This window comes from Taeniopygia guttata, chromosome 4A, assembly GCF_048771995.1.
Source record: "Taeniopygia guttata chromosome 4A, bTaeGut7.mat, whole genome shotgun sequence".
NCBI classification, from domain to species: domain Eukaryota; kingdom Metazoa; phylum Chordata; class Aves; order Passeriformes; family Estrildidae; genus Taeniopygia; species Taeniopygia guttata.
Window position 1 is genome coordinate 153,331 of NC_133029.1, and position 21,023 is coordinate 174,353.

At 43.3% G+C, this 21,023-nt stretch overlaps 1 protein-coding gene across 6 annotated transcripts in view; it reads right to left on the reverse strand.

Annotated features, from left to right (window-relative positions):
• ARHGEF6 (Rac/Cdc42 guanine nucleotide exchange factor 6) overlaps positions 1-21,023 on the reverse strand; it is a 46,440-nt gene that overhangs the window by 24,026 nt on the left and 1,391 nt on the right. The window contains exons 2-8 of one of the 6 annotated variants that reach the window (XM_072929002.1): positions 20,931-21,017; positions 18,830-18,911; positions 14,687-18,556; positions 13,600-13,683; positions 5,704-5,788; positions 1,017-1,144; positions 404-605 (exon numbers count right to left, since the gene is read on the reverse strand). In XM_072929002.1, the coding sequence (XP_072785103.1) occupies positions 404-605; positions 1,017-1,144; positions 5,704-5,788; positions 13,600-13,683; positions 14,687-14,851 (664 nt within the window). In that variant the 5' untranslated portion in view covers positions 14,852-18,556; positions 18,830-18,911; positions 20,931-21,017. Of the gene's footprint in view, positions 1-403; positions 606-1,016; positions 1,145-5,703; positions 5,789-8,670; positions 8,827-13,599; positions 13,684-14,686; positions 21,018-21,023 lie in introns of those variants that run through there. The other 5 variants (XM_004175767.6, XM_072929001.1, XM_030272358.4 and 2 more) reach the window with 5 other exon arrangements.

Consider the following 21,023-nt stretch of genomic DNA (forward strand, 5'->3'; position numbering starts at 1 on the left):
ATGCCTGAAAAGCCAGGATCACACACAAATACACTGCCTGACCAAAGTCTCTAACAAAAAGCTAGTTCTGAGTTCAGACACTGGAATGACCTGACAGCCCTCCAGAATAAAGGGGACCCACATCCATTCTGTCCTCATCCTCTGACAGTATTCCTGCTTCCATATTGCTGGGGCTTGGGGGGAGCAAGAGAAAGGCACAATGTGCTGGGAAGAAGGTGAAGCAGCTCTCAAGCAATTAATCCGAAACTCTGCGCTTTACCCTTCCGTTCATCCCTCCATTAGCACAGCTGCCTGAAGTACACTAACAGTCCTTAATAAATAGCAGCAATTTCCCAAAGGCATGAGGGTCCTCACTGCATTATGCCACCGTCATTTAATCAGCCCTTGAAAGCAATTTGCTTACCGGTAGATTTGATTTCTCTGACGTAGTTGCTTGGGAACCAGCCTGTTTTTCCATTCAAGGTGCCTTCCCACCAGCCCCCTTCTTCAACTCGAGTGACATAAATAATGTCTCCTTTGTTAACAGAGAGTTCATCCTCATTGGTCTGCTTAAAATTGAACCTGGCCTTTACCACCAGCTGGTAACTACCATTCTCGGTCATCTCCTAACAAAAGAAACATGGGAAAACATCAGTAAATAGTCAAAAAAAGCAGAAACAACTAGGACAAGCCATTGTTCTTCTCTGTTGTGACAGCTGTTTTCTCAGTATTGCTCTGTATAATGACCAATAATATGTTGCTGTTGTGTAAACATTCCCTTTAGAGAAACACAAGGTCCCTCCCAAGCATGAATTTAGTTTTCCAGTGCAATGGGTGACAGATAAAAATCACTCTTCTCCCGTCATACAGAGAAACCCTGCAGTCTGGAGAAGCTGCAGGACTCTCTCCAGCTGAGACAGCAAACCCACGATGGAGATGAGGGGAGAACAACCTCTGGTGTTGACCCAGAGGTACCAATCATACTCATCTACACCCAAGGCCATCAAACCCACGATTACACATTAAATAAAGAGTACCACAGGCTTGGACTGCCTCCGTAACACCCTTGCTGACTGGGTAGCTGTGCCGTTGGAGTCACTCTGGGGGTCTCCAGCCACGGAGTTAAGAGAGGACAGATGCGAACATGGCCCTTTTGACAGCTGATCTGGGGAAACAAAACAACATCTGAGTTTTACTCAGCTGTCTACCATCCCTACACATCACAGTGAAGCAAAGAGTAAAGCCTGTAAAGAGAACAAGAACAGGTCCCAACAGTTCAAAGAGCATCTATGAGAGCAAGACAGCAAGTGCATGGCATCTGCAGCATTGGTACTCCCAGCCAGCAGTGAGAGTGGTTTTCTGGGCTGGGATAACCCTTCCGTCATGGAAGAAGTTGAATTGCATCCCAAGGCACTCCTAGGCTGTGCAAGCTCTGCAGCCACACATCCAATTGCAGTATTTCTTTGAAATCCCCCTTAAAACTCTAGAAAAGTAGAATAGTACTCAGTACTGTAGAATAGTACTCAGTACTCAGTACAGAAATACCCACAGGGGGTGTTTCTGGGATCAAATGTTGAAGGTGTGTCAAAGTTTAGCTCTCCAGTGAGTGCTTTTAGGTCACCTCTGCAGCTGCAGTGTGGGCTGTCCCACTGAGCGGGGAGGAAGGCTGAACAGTTGGTCAACACAATTGCTCCTCTATTTAGAGGAGTCCTTCTGTGTTCATTATCCAGCTGAAAGAGGCTAGGCACTATTTTGATTGCTGTTCATGGACCATTGCCATTAGTCATGTGAGAGAGGGATTCAAGCCATGCCGAAGGAGGATGGGAGTGTCATCCCCAGGAGATGAACTGCCGATGGAAGGGCTCAGATCATCCCAGCAGCTTCTGGAGCTGCCTCCTTCACACACTCAGAGCTCCTTGCTTTGCAAACCAGTATCTAGGCTTGTTTTTCTCCCCACCTGATGCTGGAGGCAATGCTGCTGCTCTGATACATCTGTTTTTGTAATTAGTGATTTGTTTCTATATTAATACCAAAAAAAATTGCCAGAGGGTAAAAGATTTCCTGGTCCTAACTGTGCAGAGACTGAGTCAGTAGCCTTGTTGCTAAGAGCAGTTCCAGCTCCGGCAGAATCTGGCAGTGCTGAACCCCAGAATCCTGTTGGATGCTGCAGAGGTGTAAAAACATGGGATACAAGCCACCCACTAATTCCCAGTACTTCACTGCTACTGTACACCACACCACACTGTGGGACAGCACTCAGATCACCTCCTTTCTGTGCCTCATGGTGCTCAAAAGACACAACAACAGATATTTTAATTTCAGTAAACTGTGAAGGACTTTTAAGATTGGTCTTGCAGCTTCTCTTCAGACCATGGACCTCGACAGCAGAACGAGTAGTCTGCAGGAATCTCTGTGATGCCTTTGCAAGTGCCTGGACCACAGCTGGAGCTCTGCCTTGAAACCACTGTAGGAGGAGAGGGTGATACAGCCATAAAACATGTGCAGAAATCAGAAAAGACAAACTGCAAGGCTGCTTTTCCTCAATTCTCCTCTAGTCTCAATATCAGCATGGAAAACTCATTCTGAAGGGGAAGTTTTGGTAGGAGTTACAGGAACTCAACTGGGCTTTTATTCTCCTCAGAGGATTTTTATTTCAATAGGAAAATACCTCATCCTTAGATTGGACCTGGAGCAACACAAACTGTGAGCTCTTAGGGAAGGGACTTGCTTTGTCTCTCTGCTAACACTTGCACAGTGGGGACCAGGTCCATGACTATGACTGCCAGGTGCTGCTGCCTTACAAAGCCCAGTCATGCCATACTCACACACCAGTCTAGCCAGCCCATGCTCCAGAGATGGACAACATCCACGGTAAACCTTGTGTGCTGTCAGGAAGTCAGTTTTCTCTCTTGTCCTGCTCATTACACTGCACGGTGTAATGACTGACAACTGCACGGTGAATTCCCAGCTTTCTGGGCTGTGGCAACTGCAAAATCCCTCCCCATGCAAAACCCACTTTGCCAACAAAGTGGGTTTTTCTCTCTGAAGCATCCTGCTATTTGAGCAGGAGTGGTTTTGGCTGGTCTTCGTGACTCACAGGCCAGGGGCGTGGCTGGCTGCCAGTGTGAGATATTATTCCCTTGATTCCTTCTGAAAGGGAGAGCATAAATCCTGAGTCCAGACTTCACTTATTCAAGTCATCAGCCACAGTCCCACGGAAATGACTCCATTACTGTAGATTTTATGACTCTCCCTGCCCCTCCCAATCTTCCAAAGCTTTTATAAATATCTGCAGCAACCTAGAAACAAATGTAAAACTGCCTTAAACAGTTTGGCAGGGAAGTGTATCATTTATATTGCATCATGACAGTGTCCTATTTTATGCCTGGTCCAGCACGGAACACTGCTGCCATATGTTGCTTAAACTATGGTTAAAATAGCTGGGTTTTCTGCTTGCATTCCTATGCTATTTTTGGCAGATGAGCCTTGTCTGATCCAGCACAGCTGGTTTTCCTCCCCTGCCCTCTCTTGCAGACAAAAAGCATCAAGCATCTGTACTGCTGTGTTTTAATGGACAGCTGCTGAACTACAAGTATATCCACTACAAATGATGCCTCCAGTTATTTACATAGAAAGATCCATGAAGACACATGGATTTGGACTTCAAAAGAGTGCTCAGAAATACATTCCCACAACCTTTCCTTAGCTGACACCTACTTCCCTCTGCCTCCAACCAGAGTGTTGGGATGCAGCAGTGCTGCAGGTGTTAGGATGTGCAGGCATGTCAGAGTCTTGGTGACAGCAGCAACTGCAGTAGCTGGTACCAGGCTTACCCTGATGCTCTGTTCTGCCTGTGGCCTCTGGCAAAACAAAATGGACCATCTGCAGTGGCAGTTTGTAGGACACAGGCTCCTGCTCCTCAGGAATTTGGCTAAGCCACCAAAAAGTAAATGTTTGAGACACATATTTATTTTACCCTGTACTTTTCCCAAGGGTGCTCCCTGCCTGAGCAGCTAATTATATTGCAGGCATTGCGCTTTTTAACATTTAAACACTGAAAGCATATGTTCAAACAGATGTTTGCTATGAAACCAAGAGGATCCCACCTTCTCTATAGCCCCATCACTAACATATGACAGGAACTATTCCCCAGCAAAGCCCTGTCCCAAGCTGAGCACATGGGTGGTTGGAAGTATGGAGCTGGGGCTGTAAATAAGGGGATGGATGTGAAAATGGCATTGGAGCCTTGCCACCCTGTCAGCACACACCCCATCACACCCCTCCAGTTCAGCAACAGGCAAGGACAGAGGAAAGAGAGTTTCTCTCTCCTTTTGCTTTCAGATTAATGAAGCAAATATAAATCATAACAGCGGCCTTTGCAGAGGTTGCTCCCAGTCAAGTTAACCTACATTTTATACCTCCCATCACACTGAACTGCAAGAGCTTCTACACAGGGTCAGCAGGTGCTGTTGGTAATTGAGGAGGTGCTGAGCCAAATTCCTATTCCCAAACTTCTACAGAGTGAGCTGTCAGCAGAGCTGACTCCTGGCTGCAGAAGAGCATCCTCAGAACCTGAATTTCTTCAGAACAGCATTACACACAGACACACACACACATACGTATGTACAAATCATAGGGGGTGGGAGGGGGTTTACAAATATATACTATTATTATTGTACATTATATATTATTATTAGACATAAGATATATGTTGATGTACAATATATGCATGGTAATTAATACACTAGTTTATATAATGTATAGACATAATGCAGTAAGCCAAAAGAAAAGCCTTCCCATGAAAGGAAAGTAATGAGTTTTCATTTTAAAATTTCCTCTTTTAAACCATCTCAAATGTAACCTCCAAGCAGGGAATGCAACTGTTCTCCAGGTGCTGGACTTTGGTGAGCGTGCAGGAGTCTATTCTAACACACCTGTATGACAAGAGGCTGGGATCTCTTCCCAGCACCAGGCAGACCTGCTCCTCATCATCTCAGAAAAGATACTCTGATCCCCTCACCCCTCCCCGGAGCACCACTGTGCCATCAACCCCCTACCCTCCACTGCTGAACTTCTCCTTTCACAGACTATGCTCCTGAATATCATTTTGAAGTAATCTGTAGGGAACAGCTACATATCTGGGATGGAATCAGGATACGGTGATTTCTTTTGCTTCAGCAGCCTACTCCTGCCCCCAGGGATACAGGACAAGCCATCAGCTTGCCTCCCAGATCCAGGAGCCTACTCCACGGAGCCAGGGAGAGGGGAGAGAGAAAAACATCAATGCAATTGACTGAGCAGCTAGCAACAACATTTATTTTGACATTCGGGAAAGGTATTATGCACATGAGGTTGTTTTTCTCTTTTAAATCTGGTATTTGCATTTTGGGATGTGCATGTTCATTTACATTGAGGATCCCTTATGCTGACCTACTTTGTGGCCCCTTAATACTTAATGCTCAAAACTGAGCAGAGGTCCCTCAGTGTAAAGTCATAATTGAGCTCTGCAGAGTTCACACAACAATTCTGAAACATCACATTTTAACCCAGAGTTGGCAGAAGCCTAAAATGTCAATCCCACCATCCACCATCAGTGCTAGCAGCACAATTTGACAAACCTCCAAAAACCACCATAAAGTAAGAATTAACCAAAATTAAAAACCAGCCCTGCATATACACAAGAAATAGTTTAAAAGGGCAACAGAAGAACTCCTTTTTCCTTACCTTCAGTAACCTTATTTACAGCTGTTAATGTGCTCAGGACCTTGGAGAACTGATCTCCAGTGTACAAATCATGTGGATCAAACACCTGTGAAAGATGAATTCAGTCAGTTGAGCCCAAAACATCTCACACTGGCTGCTGGAGTCGCCCATGGTGCTGGAGGGTGACAGTGAGGGTTAGGCAGCCCCTGTGTCTCTACAGGGAAAGGGTGATCATTCAGGGCTGACAAGTCCCATTTCCTTTAGAGCCAGAGAATTCCTGGGGCACTGCTGGCAGGCAGCGTGGGAAGGGCAGGGGAACCCAGAAGCATTTGGAGTGTATGGCTAGGAACAGGGAAGGAATCAGTGCTGTCTGCAGAGCAGAGACTCCTCTGAAAATCACTGAGGTTATTGCTGGCCTTGAGGGAAAGAAAGATTTTGTTGATATTTTTGTTATTGAAAGCTGAAGAGATTGAGGCTGTATGCACAGATCTATGTATAAACACACACATATTTTCCACAGCATAATTAAGACACATGGAATTTTCTGCTACTGCAATATATAGTATATTTACACTTTTTTACAAGAAGGGAAACCCAGTTATCTTATATACAAAAATTTCACCCTAAAGAATTTGGTGTTTCTAGTCCTCAATGCTGAAACAAAAATACATGGTTAGCAAGGGCTTATTTTATGACTAATAACCTGTACCTTGTACGCTTCAGAAATCACCACCAGTACAGGAGGTGAGGGGAAGTTTGAGTTTCCAAAACACTTCAACTCTCTCTAACACCTGAAGAATGCTCTATATTTCATACAGACTGTACAAATCCTACCATTAATGAAACAAAGATAAGAGTTACATGGTAACACCATGACACCATCTGCTAATCCCCAAATACATGCTGTCTTGTAGATGGAGACCATAGATACACAACTCCAATAAACAAGAAAGATTATTTTAAAGCTCTCCTGGCAGACACCATATAATTACAAACACTTCCAACACACTAAAGAGTGTATCCTGCTAAATAAGGACACAAGTCTTAATTACCTTGAGGCTAGTACTGCCCTTTAAAACAGCCCTTTCTTGCTTTCCACAGAGAGCTCCTTAAGTACGCTTGGCATATGTCAAATAGGAAGGGGACTGTCCTCTCTTACAGTCCTGGATGCTTGCAGCATCTCCTCCTCTTAACAGTAACACCAGAGCAGCACCAAAGTCCAACACGGACAATACAAATGCTGCTCTTTGTTGAGATTATGTTTTCAGATTGACTCAGCCACTCAATACTATGAGACATTACCCTAAAGAAATTTAATCCATGCTTAGCATGGGGAAAGTTTGCTGTCATTACAAATACGACATACCTGTAGCTCCACAGCTCCAATCGCATCTACTACTCTGCACATTCCAGGGACATACCTACCTACCTTGGGCTGTTTCTGAGCTGATCTATCACCTGTACTCGCTTGGGTTTGCTCCTTTGGACCATGCAAGTCCCATCCCCTCTGCCAGCTGGTGCATGGAACCAGTTTTCCTGCCCTGCAGTAACAGGCAGTGCCATGCAAGCATAGCCTTCAGCCCTAAGCAGTGACATTCTCATCTCTGTGGAAAGGCAGACGGTAACAGAGAGGCCAGGTGTGCACTGAACCCAGTGGCAGCTGCTGGAGCTTGGGATGTTACAGTTGCACAAGAGGAAAGTAAACAGCCAGGCTGGGTTGTTTGCATACGTCTCTCTGGTGTGTCATTTTCTCATCCACATCCTTTTTCTTCTACTTCAGTAATTTCAGAAAAATAAAGTTCTGCCTTGAATTAACACCTTTTTGCCTAAGGAGCAAAGTAGTAAAATACATCCCAAATCCTTCAATGCAGAGAATAATGCTGTAAGCTCAGAGTCATCAGGCTGACAAAGTCCAGATGAAAATGGCAGGAAGAAAGATATGCAAAAAATTCTAGCACAAAAGCAAGTAATAACATTTAGAACTTCTTAATGGGGAAATTTTCTGGAACAGCTACTGTGGAACAGTGGCTATGTGGGGCCAGCTACTGTAATGTAAATAGACTCTGCAGCTAGTTTCCATAATAAATACCTCATACAGAAAAGTCCTCACTTATGAGCTAAAATCTGTTTTTTCCAGCACAGTCCATTGATAATTCCATTCATAGCTAAAAGACACGTTGCAGCTAGAAGATAGAGGCAGAAAAGGCTTTTTCACTTCTAACACATGGAAGATCAGGTGGACGTAACTAAAACCGCATTTAAATCTACACCTGTCATCCGAGGATCTCCTTTAAAACGCTATTCTGACTATTCACAGACTGCAGCTCCCCTCGGTAACACACTCTGGCTGTTTCCGTTAAGCATCGCACCGGGCAAGAGAAGCTCTGCACTGCCGCACCTCCAGCCTCTGCCACAGGCAGCGAGGGGATGAGCAGGAGCCGGTGCTTCGCGACCAGAAGAGCACCCGGCTCTTCGGGAAGGACGAGAACAGGGGACCCAGGTGCGGTGCGGGTGCGGCTAGCAAGTTATCAGCACCCAAAATTGCAGTCCCGCGACGGGAAGCACCGAAAAGTTAGGGAAAGCCGGGTTGTGTTCTGAGTCCGAGCTGTTCACAGTTGGACAGCCCCCAGCTGGGTGCCAAGCCCGAAGCCCGGCGCGGCCGCGACCCCTCCAAACCCGAACACGGGGGTAGGAGCCGCCCGTTCCCCAGCGATGCGGCGCTTCGGGCGCTCGCCGACCCGGCTGCTCCCACTGGACCTGATTCTGCCTCCGGCGGGAGCGGCGACGCGGCCGGAGCTCCGCCAGCACCGGCGAGACAGAGCCGGGCGGGCGGCAGGAGCGCCGCTGCCCCCGCGGAGCGCCCGCAGCGCAGCCACCGCTCCGTCTCCGGGTGCTCTGCTCCAGCGGGGACACCCGCGGGAGCTGCCCGGAGACACCGCGCCGAGGGCCGGGACAGCCGCGGGGACCCGCGGAGCGGGCGGTACTCACGGCGGCGGGCGGGCGGGCGCGCAGCCCCGGGGCATGGCGGCAGCGCAGGCGGTGCTGCGGAGCGGCCGCTGCGGCTCTGACCCGGAGCCGGATCGCAGCGCGGAGAAGGGAAGAGAAGGGAAGGGGAAGTGACAGGCGGTGCCGCCGCCCCGCTCCGCCCCGCCGCTCGTTGCGGGACGCGGCGCGGCCGTAGCTCCCTCCGCCGGCCGCGGGCTGGAGGCAGCGGGAGACCCCCGAAAGAGAAGGAAGCGGATAGCAAAGAGAAGGGAAAGGGAAGAAGAGAAAGGCCGGAGGTAGGGAGGAGGAAAGAAAGGAAAAGGGGAAAAGTAAAACAGGGAGGGAAAGGGAAAAAGTGAATTAGGAGAGAGGGAAAGGGAAAGGGAAAGGGAAAGGGAAAGGGAAAGGGAAAGGGAAAGGGAAAGGGAAAGGGAAAGGAAAGGAAAGGAAAGGAAAGGAAAGGAAAGGAAAGGAAAGGAAAGGAAAGGAAAGGAAAGGAAAGGAAAGGAAAGGAAAGGAAAGGAAAGGAAAGGAAAGGAAAGGAAAGGAAAGGAAAGGAAAGGAAAGGAAAGGAAAGGAAAGGAAAGGAAAGGAAAAAAGGAGAAAAAGAAAAATTTAAAAGGACAGGAAAAGATAGAACAGGAAAGGAATACCCACACTATTGGAACAGTAATTGCAGCAGGTTTGCACCCCCGTGAAGAGAAGCACTGCAGAAGGGCCCATAGATGAGTCACAGTTCAGTTGAGGCAGTGAGACCTAACCTCTACTGCCTGTGCCCTTCTGTTTGGGGAACATTCTCTTACAGGGAACAGGAAAATCCCCAGATACTTCAGCACACCAGCAGGCTGCAGTGTGGACAAGGACTGGAGCGCTGCACTGATATCCAGGGTGAAGCCCAGCTGTCCCAAGACCATGCAGGAACAGCCCACACACCTGGAGCCAGGTCTCTGGTACACTGGGTCACTCTTAACTGCAGACAGACCTATTCTCTAGTGCCTTTGCTGGTTGGTGCTGGGCAGGAGCTCTTGCTTCTGATGTTACCCGGCTAGGAGAGGTAATGGCACTTTGGAGTGAAGCCAAAGCAGAGCAGGATTTGGGACTGCATGGATGGGGAGCTAAAAGGGTGATGATTTCTCACCTGCTCTCCCACACCTTCAATCCAGGTAATTTGTTGGAGGTTGCAGGCACCTCCAACAGCAGAATAACCTCTGTGCTGCCTGTGATGGTAATTACCATCTGCATACTCTATGATTGTTCTGGACAGCCAGGTTTAATCCAGCTGTTGATTTATCTTGTGTATACTGTTCTTAGTTCACAAAATTCAGACCTTGCCAGAAGTTTTGTAGTTGTATTAACAATGTAATGCGGCTGATGAATGAAGGTCTTGTGCTTCTTCACTAGAGCAAATGATGCTTAGCTATTGATCAGCTGTTGTTTTATGCACACTGGTGTCAAGAGCAAAAGCAAAGTTCCCATTTTTGTCCTCAAGCACAAGCTAGGCCAGAAGCCTTCTATGATTTTTCTCTTTCATCATGATCTGTTACCTGTCTCTTCTACACTAGATTCCAGCTGGCCATCAGCACAGAACCCTTTATTGTCCACTTTCCACCTCAACCCACCTGCATACAGCTGGCATTGCCTTAGCAGTGCTCACTCACTGGACCAGCTCTTGGGTCAGACACGCAGCTCAGATGTTGAAGCCACAGTGTAAATGAAGCACATTCAGGATTTCTGCACTGCTCCTCAGTGCAAATCATGAAAGGATCCTCTAAAGACACTTAAGCTCCAATGAAGTGCCCATGTCTTTTGCCTTAGTCCTTTGCCTCAGCAGATCTGGATTGACTGATATTCTTATAACCTGGATCAAATTTTAGCACTGAAAAGCTGTTGGAAAGTTTTGGACACAGTCTCATTATCTCACCTCATTACAACACCCGCCTGGTTGGAAGGATGGGGTGATTCCTCTGCTTGCCATCTGTTTTAGGCCTAACACACATGAAACAGCAAAATATTTCAGGCTTCAGTCTTGGGCTGAAGCTAAGGAACAGTTTTGTTATTTATGTCTGCCATGAGATGGATTCTTCCAGCTCATACCTCCAGCCTGTAGAATGGCTTCATGTTAATGGAGCCAGCTCATAGCAGGAAAGTCAGAGTGCCCTTCTATCCCTATGTCCAAATGTTTCACTGCTTCTGTAAAACAACAGAAGTTGCTGTTTGCCTGTGTATTTCTTCCACATCCTGAGTTACCAGGACAACAAAGGGTAGGAGGGAAGTACATATGTGTAGCTCTGAAAGGATAACCTCTATGCATTCCCTCCTACTGGGAAAGACTGGCAAGCAGTGTCTGTTCAGTGGGAGGTGGGACCAAAAGCTGCTGGAAACCCTACCTTCCACACTAACCACATTTCCTGCATGCTGGCAATGTCCAGTGAAGTGGTGTATTCCATGGCAGCTGCATAAACACCCATGACAAAAGCAAATAGAAGGCAGAGTACAATGAAGGCAAGGGATGCCAGGATGGCATGCTAATGTCATGTTTGAGAATCCCCAGGATGAGGCCCTTTTTTACAAGGCAGCATGCAGAAAATAAGTTGTGAACTCTCATTTTCCTCAGAATACCCTCTTTTGTTCACATCTGCAACAGGAACAGAATATTTGACCTTTACATACCCTTGTCAGTCTCAAGACAGAAGTGGTTCAGGTCCAGCCCTAGGGTACTTCTTCATATCTAAGGATCAAGAGTTCATTGTGGCATTTGGAGAAGGGCAGAATTTGAGAGAACAACTGGGTTTGATTTTCATATCCATGGTTTGGGTAAGCAGCATGATGGCTGTCACAGAATTCAAACATACTAAGCCCAGACCTTTTGTGATGTTACCCTTTCCTCAGGCTACGTTGCTGAGACAGAACAGAACCCTATTCTGTGCTCATCTTCCTTTTACCTAATACCTGATCACTGCAACTAAAATGCTGATAGATCTTGGAAGCAGAACATTCTCTGCCTGTTCTGATGCTCCAGACATGCTTCCAGAGTAAATGTGATCCAGTAAATCACCTCCTAAAGGGCAATGGCCCTTTCCAAGGCAAACTGGGGATCAGGCTTGAAGAAGGATCACCCATAGGAATGCTGCTTAGAGTCTCCTTGTCAAGATGTTCCAAGCAGAACAGCTTTTAGAAGGAACAGATGGCAGAGGCTTTGCCTGAGAGGACTCAGAAAAGTTGGCAACATGGGAGAAGAGTCGGAAGGAAGCATAAGCACTCTGCCTGTGCCACATCTTGCCCACCATCTCAGCTGTCCTACCTTAAGCCTTCTGCATGAGGCTACAGAGAGGAGCTAGGAAAAAGCAAAATTAATGTATTTACTTGGTCTCTAATACGACAATATTTTGGAAAAAAAAAAAAAAAACAAGAAGAAATTGTTGTCATTGCACTGCAACATTTAAAGTTGAACTAGAGAGGTTCGAGTTTTTAATCCAGCTTTTGAAGTCTCCTCTCACAGCAAACAGGAGAGGCACACATGAGCATAAGGGAAGCTACTGAAGGCTCAGAAGATTTCAATGATGAAGTGGGTTATAAATAAGAAAAAAGAAGCCAGAAACCTTGTAATTATTAAAGCCAAGGAAGAAAAAGCACATGGAAGATCAGAGATGGAGATGGACACGCCACGTTGCCTGTTCTGAGTATCTGAAAATTGTGGAGTGTGACTGCAATATTACAGAATGAGCTTCAAAGTTATGAGATGGCACTGCATAACAGGTGAGGACTGTCCCCCTGTCCTACCTTTTAGCTGTTTAAAATTCCCATTTTTTAAAATACCTTCCAGCACAACCATTTTATTATTAGTTTGCAAACAGAAAACTAAACTCAGAAAAATGGAGGAAATCACATGGTCAGTACCAGAAGACTGGCAACAACTGATTCCTGATGCAATAGGCCTTCAGGGATTATAAATCTCTTTCTATATATATGCTCTTAAGACTGTGCTGCTGCAACAGGCTCCAAGAAATGCATCACTGGGCAACAAAAGACCAGGGAGACAGTTCTGGAATGAGCACATTTTTATGCTGCTTAGCGAAAAAGCTCTAAAGAGAAGAAAGGCCCTTTTCTTGTTTAGACCTTCAAAGGAAAAAATGCAGCAAGAGAGCTATTATGGGTTGGACTTTTCTCACTGTGGTGGTGCATGAATATTCTGTATAATGTCCAAAGATTCTGTCCCTGCTTCTGGCAGACTTGTCTTCAGATTTTTTTTTTTCCACAATATTGAGCATATTTCAAACAAGATAGTTACAGCAGGTTTGTTTTGTTTTGTTTTTACTGTAGGAATTTAAGTCTGACACAAAGGTCTTTAGCTAGTAAAAAATTTGATGGCAAAATTAATTGAACTCTGAAGTGATTCACTTAGAATCTGATACTGCAAGTATGAGCTATGGTTAAGCATAAGAATTTACACAGATAGGATCAGGAGCAGCCACAAGAAAGGTATCTTTTCACTTCATTAGGATTATTTTTTTGTGTAAGGAACAATTTAATATATGTTTGGCAGAATCTTCCACAACTGCTGCAGGGGATGAAAAAAATAGTGCAGAATTAAGAATATTTCACCTTCCCATGAAAGCAGGGCTAATATCTGCAATTCCTTCTAATAATGAAAAAAAAGATTATGACCAGGTCCAGGTTGAAGTCTGTTTAGACAGACCTCCTGTTATTGTTGCATGTTTTGTCTCAAAATATGAGAATCTGTTAAGCTCACAGTTAATATGCTGTTTCCAAAATACCCAGACTGAGTATTAAATCGTCCATGCTCTGATTTATGTTATTAATACAAAAGATGATGAATTGATATCAACTTTTTCCCTCTGGTATCTGGCTTCCTTTGAGAAGGCTGATCAAACTGGCATGTTACAATAAAATACAGGATCTAAGTTGACTTACCTCCACTTTCAGAAGTGTGCAGCCTTTCAAGAACTCTTGAATATTACTGATGCAGTCAGCTTCATTTTTAGGCTCCAGGCAATACTAAAGAAAGAAAATCCACTGATCTCATTGCATTGCCTGTACTGAGAAGGCCTGCATGAATATTGACATGTGCCTTTTATACTGAATTAGGGAAGCTTCTTCAGGGGGCGGGTGGGGGTGGCAGGCAAGCTGTTGAAGCAGGAAGAAAGCCACTGGAGGAAGTGATGCACACATAGAAGCTGTCTCTTGTTTTGAATGCCAGCATACCACAGTGCCCTAAGTGACAGTGGGAGATTGATGACCTTTAACAACACGCTGCCCTGAACCACCCCAAGTAAGAAAAAGATAAGGAGCCAGCAAAACTGAATTCTACATAATGAAAGACTCCTTTTTTTATACGGTGGAGAAACTTGTGTAGTTGCTTTTTTAAAAGCTTCTCTTCTGTGTTGCCAGTTCCTCTCTCATTGGACTCCTTCCCTTTTTTTCTCCTTCAGGGTCTTATCACACTCTTGGACTGTGAATACACACCTTGTCAAACTATAACAGGAGGCATTCACATGGTTTCAGTACCAACGGATTTGCTGGTCTTGGGACAGACCAAATAGCACAGATGCAAGCCTTAATTGCTTATTCCTGTTCCAATCTGCTTCTCCAGTGCATTTCCCAACTAACAAAGCATTTTGCCATAAGAGTTCTGAAAGAGTGAATGTATTTACAGTTGTAATTCATTATACTGATGTAAACACTGACACACTGCATATCCTTCTATTTGAAATCAAGATATTCTGATCTCTGGTAGGCCAAGTATTTCCTGCCACTGACTGAACATGGGTAAGGGAGTCAGCTGCAACCTTGCAGGGCTTTTTTTTCTGGATGTAGAAACAAAATCCAGGAACCAAAGCTACAATCATACTTGGCTTTCAATTAGAAACTTAAATGTGAAACATTTCTCTCTGAAGCTCCTTGCTCCTCCCACTAGTTACTAGGCCTCAGAATGCCCAGGGCAGGGTTTCATTGAGCAGGGCTCTGTCTCAACGTAGTGAAATACATCAGAAAACATTACCTTTTCTCCAGATCCCGGAAGAAGCCGATTAATGAGTTTGCAAAGCACAGTTCCATCTTTCAGAGAAGTTTTCAGGAACCCCTCTGGATCATCCACTATTTTCTTAGGGGAATTTAAGACTCCTAGTGAAATAAGCCACGTTACAATCTGTTCTTCTGGATTCATGGTGGAGAGCTCTGCTGTTTGAGAGCTGTTCCCCTGTACAACAGCGTACTGGAACCCACATCCGTGATTACATCTTCCTGCTGCAGCTCAAGTTGAAACTACTTTTTTTTTTTTTTTTTGCTTGGTACAGAAACCAAATCTTAGGGAACTAAAAGAAGTTACAAAACTGTTGTCAAAATAAAATAGTTTCTAGCACTCAGTAGGAGACAGGGAAAGCAGATTGTTAACTACATCTTTGCAAAATTAAAGTATCTCACATAGGGACTTCCTCCTTGTGGCAGCTGGCACCCTACCACCTAGTAGATTTGGTCTGAACTTAAGGTTATTGCCCAAAGAAATAAATTTCTTAACACTGTAAATAATGATGTATTTCCAGTGTTAAAACAGAATGCCAAATGGTGATGTTTTGGAGGAATGTAGGACTAAATATAGATCTTCAACTTTATGTGGCAAACCTAGTTATTAAAATTGCCTTTTACAGTAGTTTTTTTTATTTTCCATTGTCTGATTTTTGAAAATAAATTTTGATCATACACTTAACACATAAATAATGCCTCTCTTCAACTGCTGTGCAGAAGTCCACATATAATCCAAAATGGTTATTTAGAAGATTATCATCTCTCAAAACAATTATCTGGATAACTTCAAAAAGGTCAGAAATTTAAGTAATTCAAAGCTGAGAATAAAATTCCCAACTATTTTACTTGTCTTATTAAGATGTCCCTTTCTACCACCACTTCAGGATTCTCTGTGAAGTTAGTTTTCCACCCTGCCCAAGGCAGCATTAACCACCACTACATATCACAGCAAGTCAGAAAAGTCCAGTCATCTTTGTAACTGTCCTTTCACCAGAACAGATGGAAAATGAAGCAATTCTGTTGATGAAGCTGGAACATCATGGTTCGAAGAATCCAACAGGAACAAAATATCCTAGAGACCAGAATTTCTTGGTTACTAATGTACTCAGCCAATTCCTACCCTGTTACTTAAAGCAGCTTTCTAGAACCCAGTGTTACCATACTACTTATGATTTAAAGGGTCAGGAAAAACAGAGCAGCAGAGCAATAAACTGTACACGGTAAATGTGCATGGTTTTGCCTCCACTTTGCAAGTCTTATGACTGGTACTGGGACCTACCTAAGGACTTTTAAAAGCTACCAGTAAACAAGAACTGTCCTTTCAGGCTTAGACATAATTCTGACCTTTTTCAGGACTTTGGGACGAGTTCCAGGTCTCTGTAGTGTGGAAATACTCTTAACACATGTCTGCATGCACTGCGGAAAAGTGGGCTACAGCTCAATCACAGCTCACTGCTCTTTGGTGAGACACAAACGTGTGCAAAATATTTCAAAATTATGACCAGTTGGCAATTCAGTTGCTTTGGGCCTTTTTTCCCACTTGTCATGAACGCTACTGCTTTGCAGAAGGAAATACATACAGTATCCATAATTTCATAAATCTTTCTTCAAATCTGTAGGTAGCCAAGACAACTACTAATGCTTATTTATCAGTGGGGACACACATTCGGATATAGAAGACACCTCAGACACCTCATCAGAACACAGCAGTTTCTGATGTAAAGAGAAATACGTTCTACACTGAGAGAATTGCATACTTGTTTCATTGAAGTCAGTGTGTCACAAACCTGAACACTGAAGTACTGCACCCACCCCCTCCTCTAAAGGAAACCTTTGGTATAGATGGGCAGGTTTAATTTTATGATTATTTTGCATGCAGCTGCTGCAGCCAAGCAGATGTCTGCAACTACAATTAAATGAAAATACGTCCCACATCTTGAACACTTACCAGCTGCTTGAAAGACCTGCAGATACTGATATTCACAAAGTCAAACAATTTATGGAGTTTTTGATTAGCCACTTCATTCCCAACCTCACATCCTTTAGAATCCTTTCTAAACACATTCCAGCTTGTTTACCCACTTCCACACCAAAATTAATTCTGTGGCAAACCCAAGGTATGAAGGTAGAGCCACGAAGGAACAGTGTCTGGTCTGGTCTTTGGAAAGGCTTCACCTCTGTGTACTTGCTGACAGCAACAAATCAAGCAAATCATCGATCATCTCTTGCAGAGTCAACCTAGTTAAAAAAACTTATTTATGGCCTGATTTATACCAGTGATGAGTAAATAGTACAGTGTTATTTTAAAAGGGGGTGACTTTACCCAACTACCTCTGACTCTGGCAGCATACACATCAGGACAGCACAGCAACAGGAGCAAGGTAAGAGATGAGCAGTCACATATTCAGAAACCATTTTTGAGTGGTTCTTCTCGAAGTCACACACATGCTTAAGTAATTCACTCTTTTTTTCCAGCAGAGGGAAAACATTCAACCACAAAGAACAGCACTGGAGTATTTGTCTGCTGCAGAATCTACTGATACATTTCAACTGGTAGCTTTCAACGACAAAGTCTGACTCTGTCCATGAGGTAATACAGTAGATCAGAGTACATTCTCATTAATTAGGATTTCAGGCAGGCACTGATCATACAGTAGCTGCCATTTGGCATTACACTTTAGGTAGGATGATCTAGTTCAGCCTGAACAGCAGTGCTCAACACTGTAAGCTAATATAGTACTGTAAAAGGAGTCCGATAGTACAGAATGTTCCTCCTCCTTGCAGAAGAGATACTGAGATCACTCGGAAACAATAACCTTCCAAGATGTAACACTAGTAATCTTAACTACCATCCCAGTGCCTCTGAAGAATATGTTTTTCTTTTAAATTAGACAATAAAACCCAAAACCCGTAATACTTGTTAACAGTAAATTTATTTGGCCTGGGAAATACTGCAATTCTACCAATCTGCTATACAGATTTACTCCTAGAATCTGCAGCTCATAACTGAGGTTCAAATAGCCTCACCCCAAACATAAAGTTTAAATCTCGAGACAAGGTATACGTGCTTTTTCTTCTTTAGCTACTCATTATGAACTGAGGGTTGTTTAAATGAGATCAGTTTATGTGTATCACAGAAGTCAGTATAAATTTTATTATCCGTGATTGTTCATGACTTTTCTACATGAAATACCAATGCCTGAGGATTCCGGTCACATACACTGGCCTATCAATATGTATGTAAGAGAAAAATACATCAAAATCAAGACAAAGTTTTGAAGGAAGCACCTACTCCCAAGAGATGTACTGCTGTCCAGTGTACATAGAGGAACACTTAATTATTCTGGCCATTCATCACTAACATTGTCTGAGTACACCAACACTCCCCTCCTCTCAATCCAGAAGGTTGGGACAAAACTGTTTATATAATAATGCAGAACTTTCCGTGTTTTCTTGGTGAAATCCTCTGTATTCAAGAGGACTAAGAGTCACTTCTGTGTAACTTGCTCTTTTTATCAGCATAAATGGCAAGCACACACATAAAAGCCAACCAAAGTATTTTGCTGCTGTAGGATGTGTGTGCAACGAACAACAAACCAGCTCACTCTGCACTGGTGGAAGGTGTGAGCTACGGCAGACAGCGGTTGGCTTCCACCAGAAATTTTATGTACATCCAAGAGATCAGTAGTGCTACTTTCAAAGGCAACTCCTGAATGCTTACACAATCCTCTAGAAAATGGTGGGCAAACACTACACTCAAAAGCTAGACTGCATCAGTTGTGATTTGTTATCCTTTGATTTTCCAATGCACATCCACTGCTGCACTGCCACCTTCTAGTCACTGCAACTAGAAAAAGGAAATGCAAGTTAGTAACCTCTCAGAAGGCAAGAGACAATAATTCTAGATTATCTTTGAATTAATTTTATATATACAGTTAATGCATTTGGATTGTATTTGATCTGTTCCAACAGTATGAGAGCACATCAATAGCTAACTATAATAATCAAAATGCCCTGAGAACAACTTGTATTAATGCACACTGCTTGTATAACACTGTCTCCAGGGCAGGTACTATGTACCACAATTCCTGGGTGTATTCCGCCTTCAAATTCTACTCACCACAAAATCACAGCAGCTCTTGGTAATCTCAACATGCTACTCAGAAGTTCTGTTATACACTGGTATACATACTGGTATTAATCTGTAAGCAATAATGTGTTATAAATAAAATAAAACTCGTAATCAAGGGAAGGTATACAGCTGGCAATTTCATTTGCACCCTTATTTTCCACAAGGCTATTATTACCCTCCTTGCCATAAGTTAAGGTCTACTTACTGCTCCCTTAACATTGGTACCATGCCTGTTAAGAATTTGGAAACATTTAGAAACTGAAGAGAAGGCTGACAGAGTGTGCTCTTGTCTCTAATATCCATATTTATTACAACATGGTCACAACAGATTTACTAAACTGAAAAAAAGCACCTGTTTTTTTTTTTAAAGGGAAGCTTTTTCACTTGTCAAGAATAATTAAGCTTCAGCTTCCCACCAGAGAGAACTGAGGTGCACACACATTTAGTTTAGAACATTCTGACACAACCTATATGATGATTTGTCAGTATCTTTTGAAGTCTCCTAGAATGCTGCATTAAAGACAGCATTTCATCTCTTCGTTAGAGGATTTAAGACCTACATCTGGGTCAAACTATAAATTTAAAAACTGACTCCTGGTGGTTTTTTGCAGGTGAGTGGGGAAATGAAGGGGAAATGCTATTTTTAGACCTATTTCCATAATCCCCTTTAGTGGCACACTAGTGACATCAGTGATTTGTAAATGAAAAAGGTTAAGTTTTCTTAACCTTTAGCAACACTTATTGTGAAGTGTCCTTTCAGTAAGACTAATTTAAATATTTCAACAGTCACATTTTAAAAGGAAAACAAAGACAAGGATAGCATTTGCTGGTTGAAATTTTATCAAGTGTCAGAAAAATAAAAAGCTGGTAGGGCAGTAGCTTCTGTTTTGATTAACTTCATGTGTCCCCTGAACAGAAAAAACTTGTGATGATTCTGTATTTTATCTGAAAAAAAAACATATTTTTCCTTTATTATCAAGGTAACAGCAGCAATTTATCAGGAGTGTTTATAAAACATTACTAGCATATTCTGACAAGGGCATTGCACTGTTATTAAGTTGCTGACACTCTAAGGGAGAATGAATCGTAACTGAGGCTACAGACATCACACAGTATACAACAGAACTTATCCTTCCCAAAGGATAGGATCTCCCTGGTAACAGTGACCAGCTGTCAGATAAACCAACTACACAAACTACAGCTTTTTCTTTTTTACCATTTTAAAGTTGGTTCTTGAAAGTAGAATTTGAAACTAAGAGCAAAATAGGTTCTTGCATTTACAGACTCAATGAAGAATTACATAAGAGAGTACACATGCTTCTTTACATAAATGCTTCTCCTGGAAAAGGTAGTTGTCCTTATCCTTTAATCTGAACTAGATTTTATCAAATTCTGCACACACTGTAAGTTACTTCCATTTTTTTACTAGCAATTATTTAGTAGAGAAATTTTATTTTCCAGAAAGCTAGGTTAGCATGACAGCCACTTTCACTTTTTTCCTTCTGAGTTTTCAGAGAAACAGGAGCAAGTCACACTTTCACATAAAATCCAAAGACAGCTGCTCTTGAATCTTCTTGAAAAATTATTTTAATAGGGTAGGCTTTAGAGCCACAAAACACAGCTGCTCTACAGTTTTAAACCATTCTGGAGGCACCTGAAGTCTGCAGCTTAATCCCAGGACCTCTGCAGAGATCAATTCCTAATGCAAGATTATACTCACTCTAATTGCTAATCCAACACATTTAACAAGACTGAATAAATGTCTATACAACATTTATTATTACAACTCTGATTTTTATGACCAACTGTTATAAAAATTCATACTTGGCACTTTCTGCCCCATGACCTGAAGTGCAGTTGTAAACATGTTTTTCTTTAGCTATAATCAAACTGGCCCTGTTTTTGCAGACAAGTAGTGTCTTGCTGCTGTTCCTAAACTGGTTGGTTTACAAAGCCTTCTTAAGCCTCCTCCTCCAAAATTTAAACAGAAGTCAAAAAAAACACTTAGCCATGAAGAACATCTGTTCGAACCTACAAATACAATGAGCAGGGAACTTCCCTGCAGCTATTACACTGCTGCAATATTTACCTTACGTATTGGTACAGGCACCACTCATGTCTGCCATCAACAGATGAACCAGCACTATTTCAGTGGTATCTTCTAGAAGTTATCCCCCTGCAA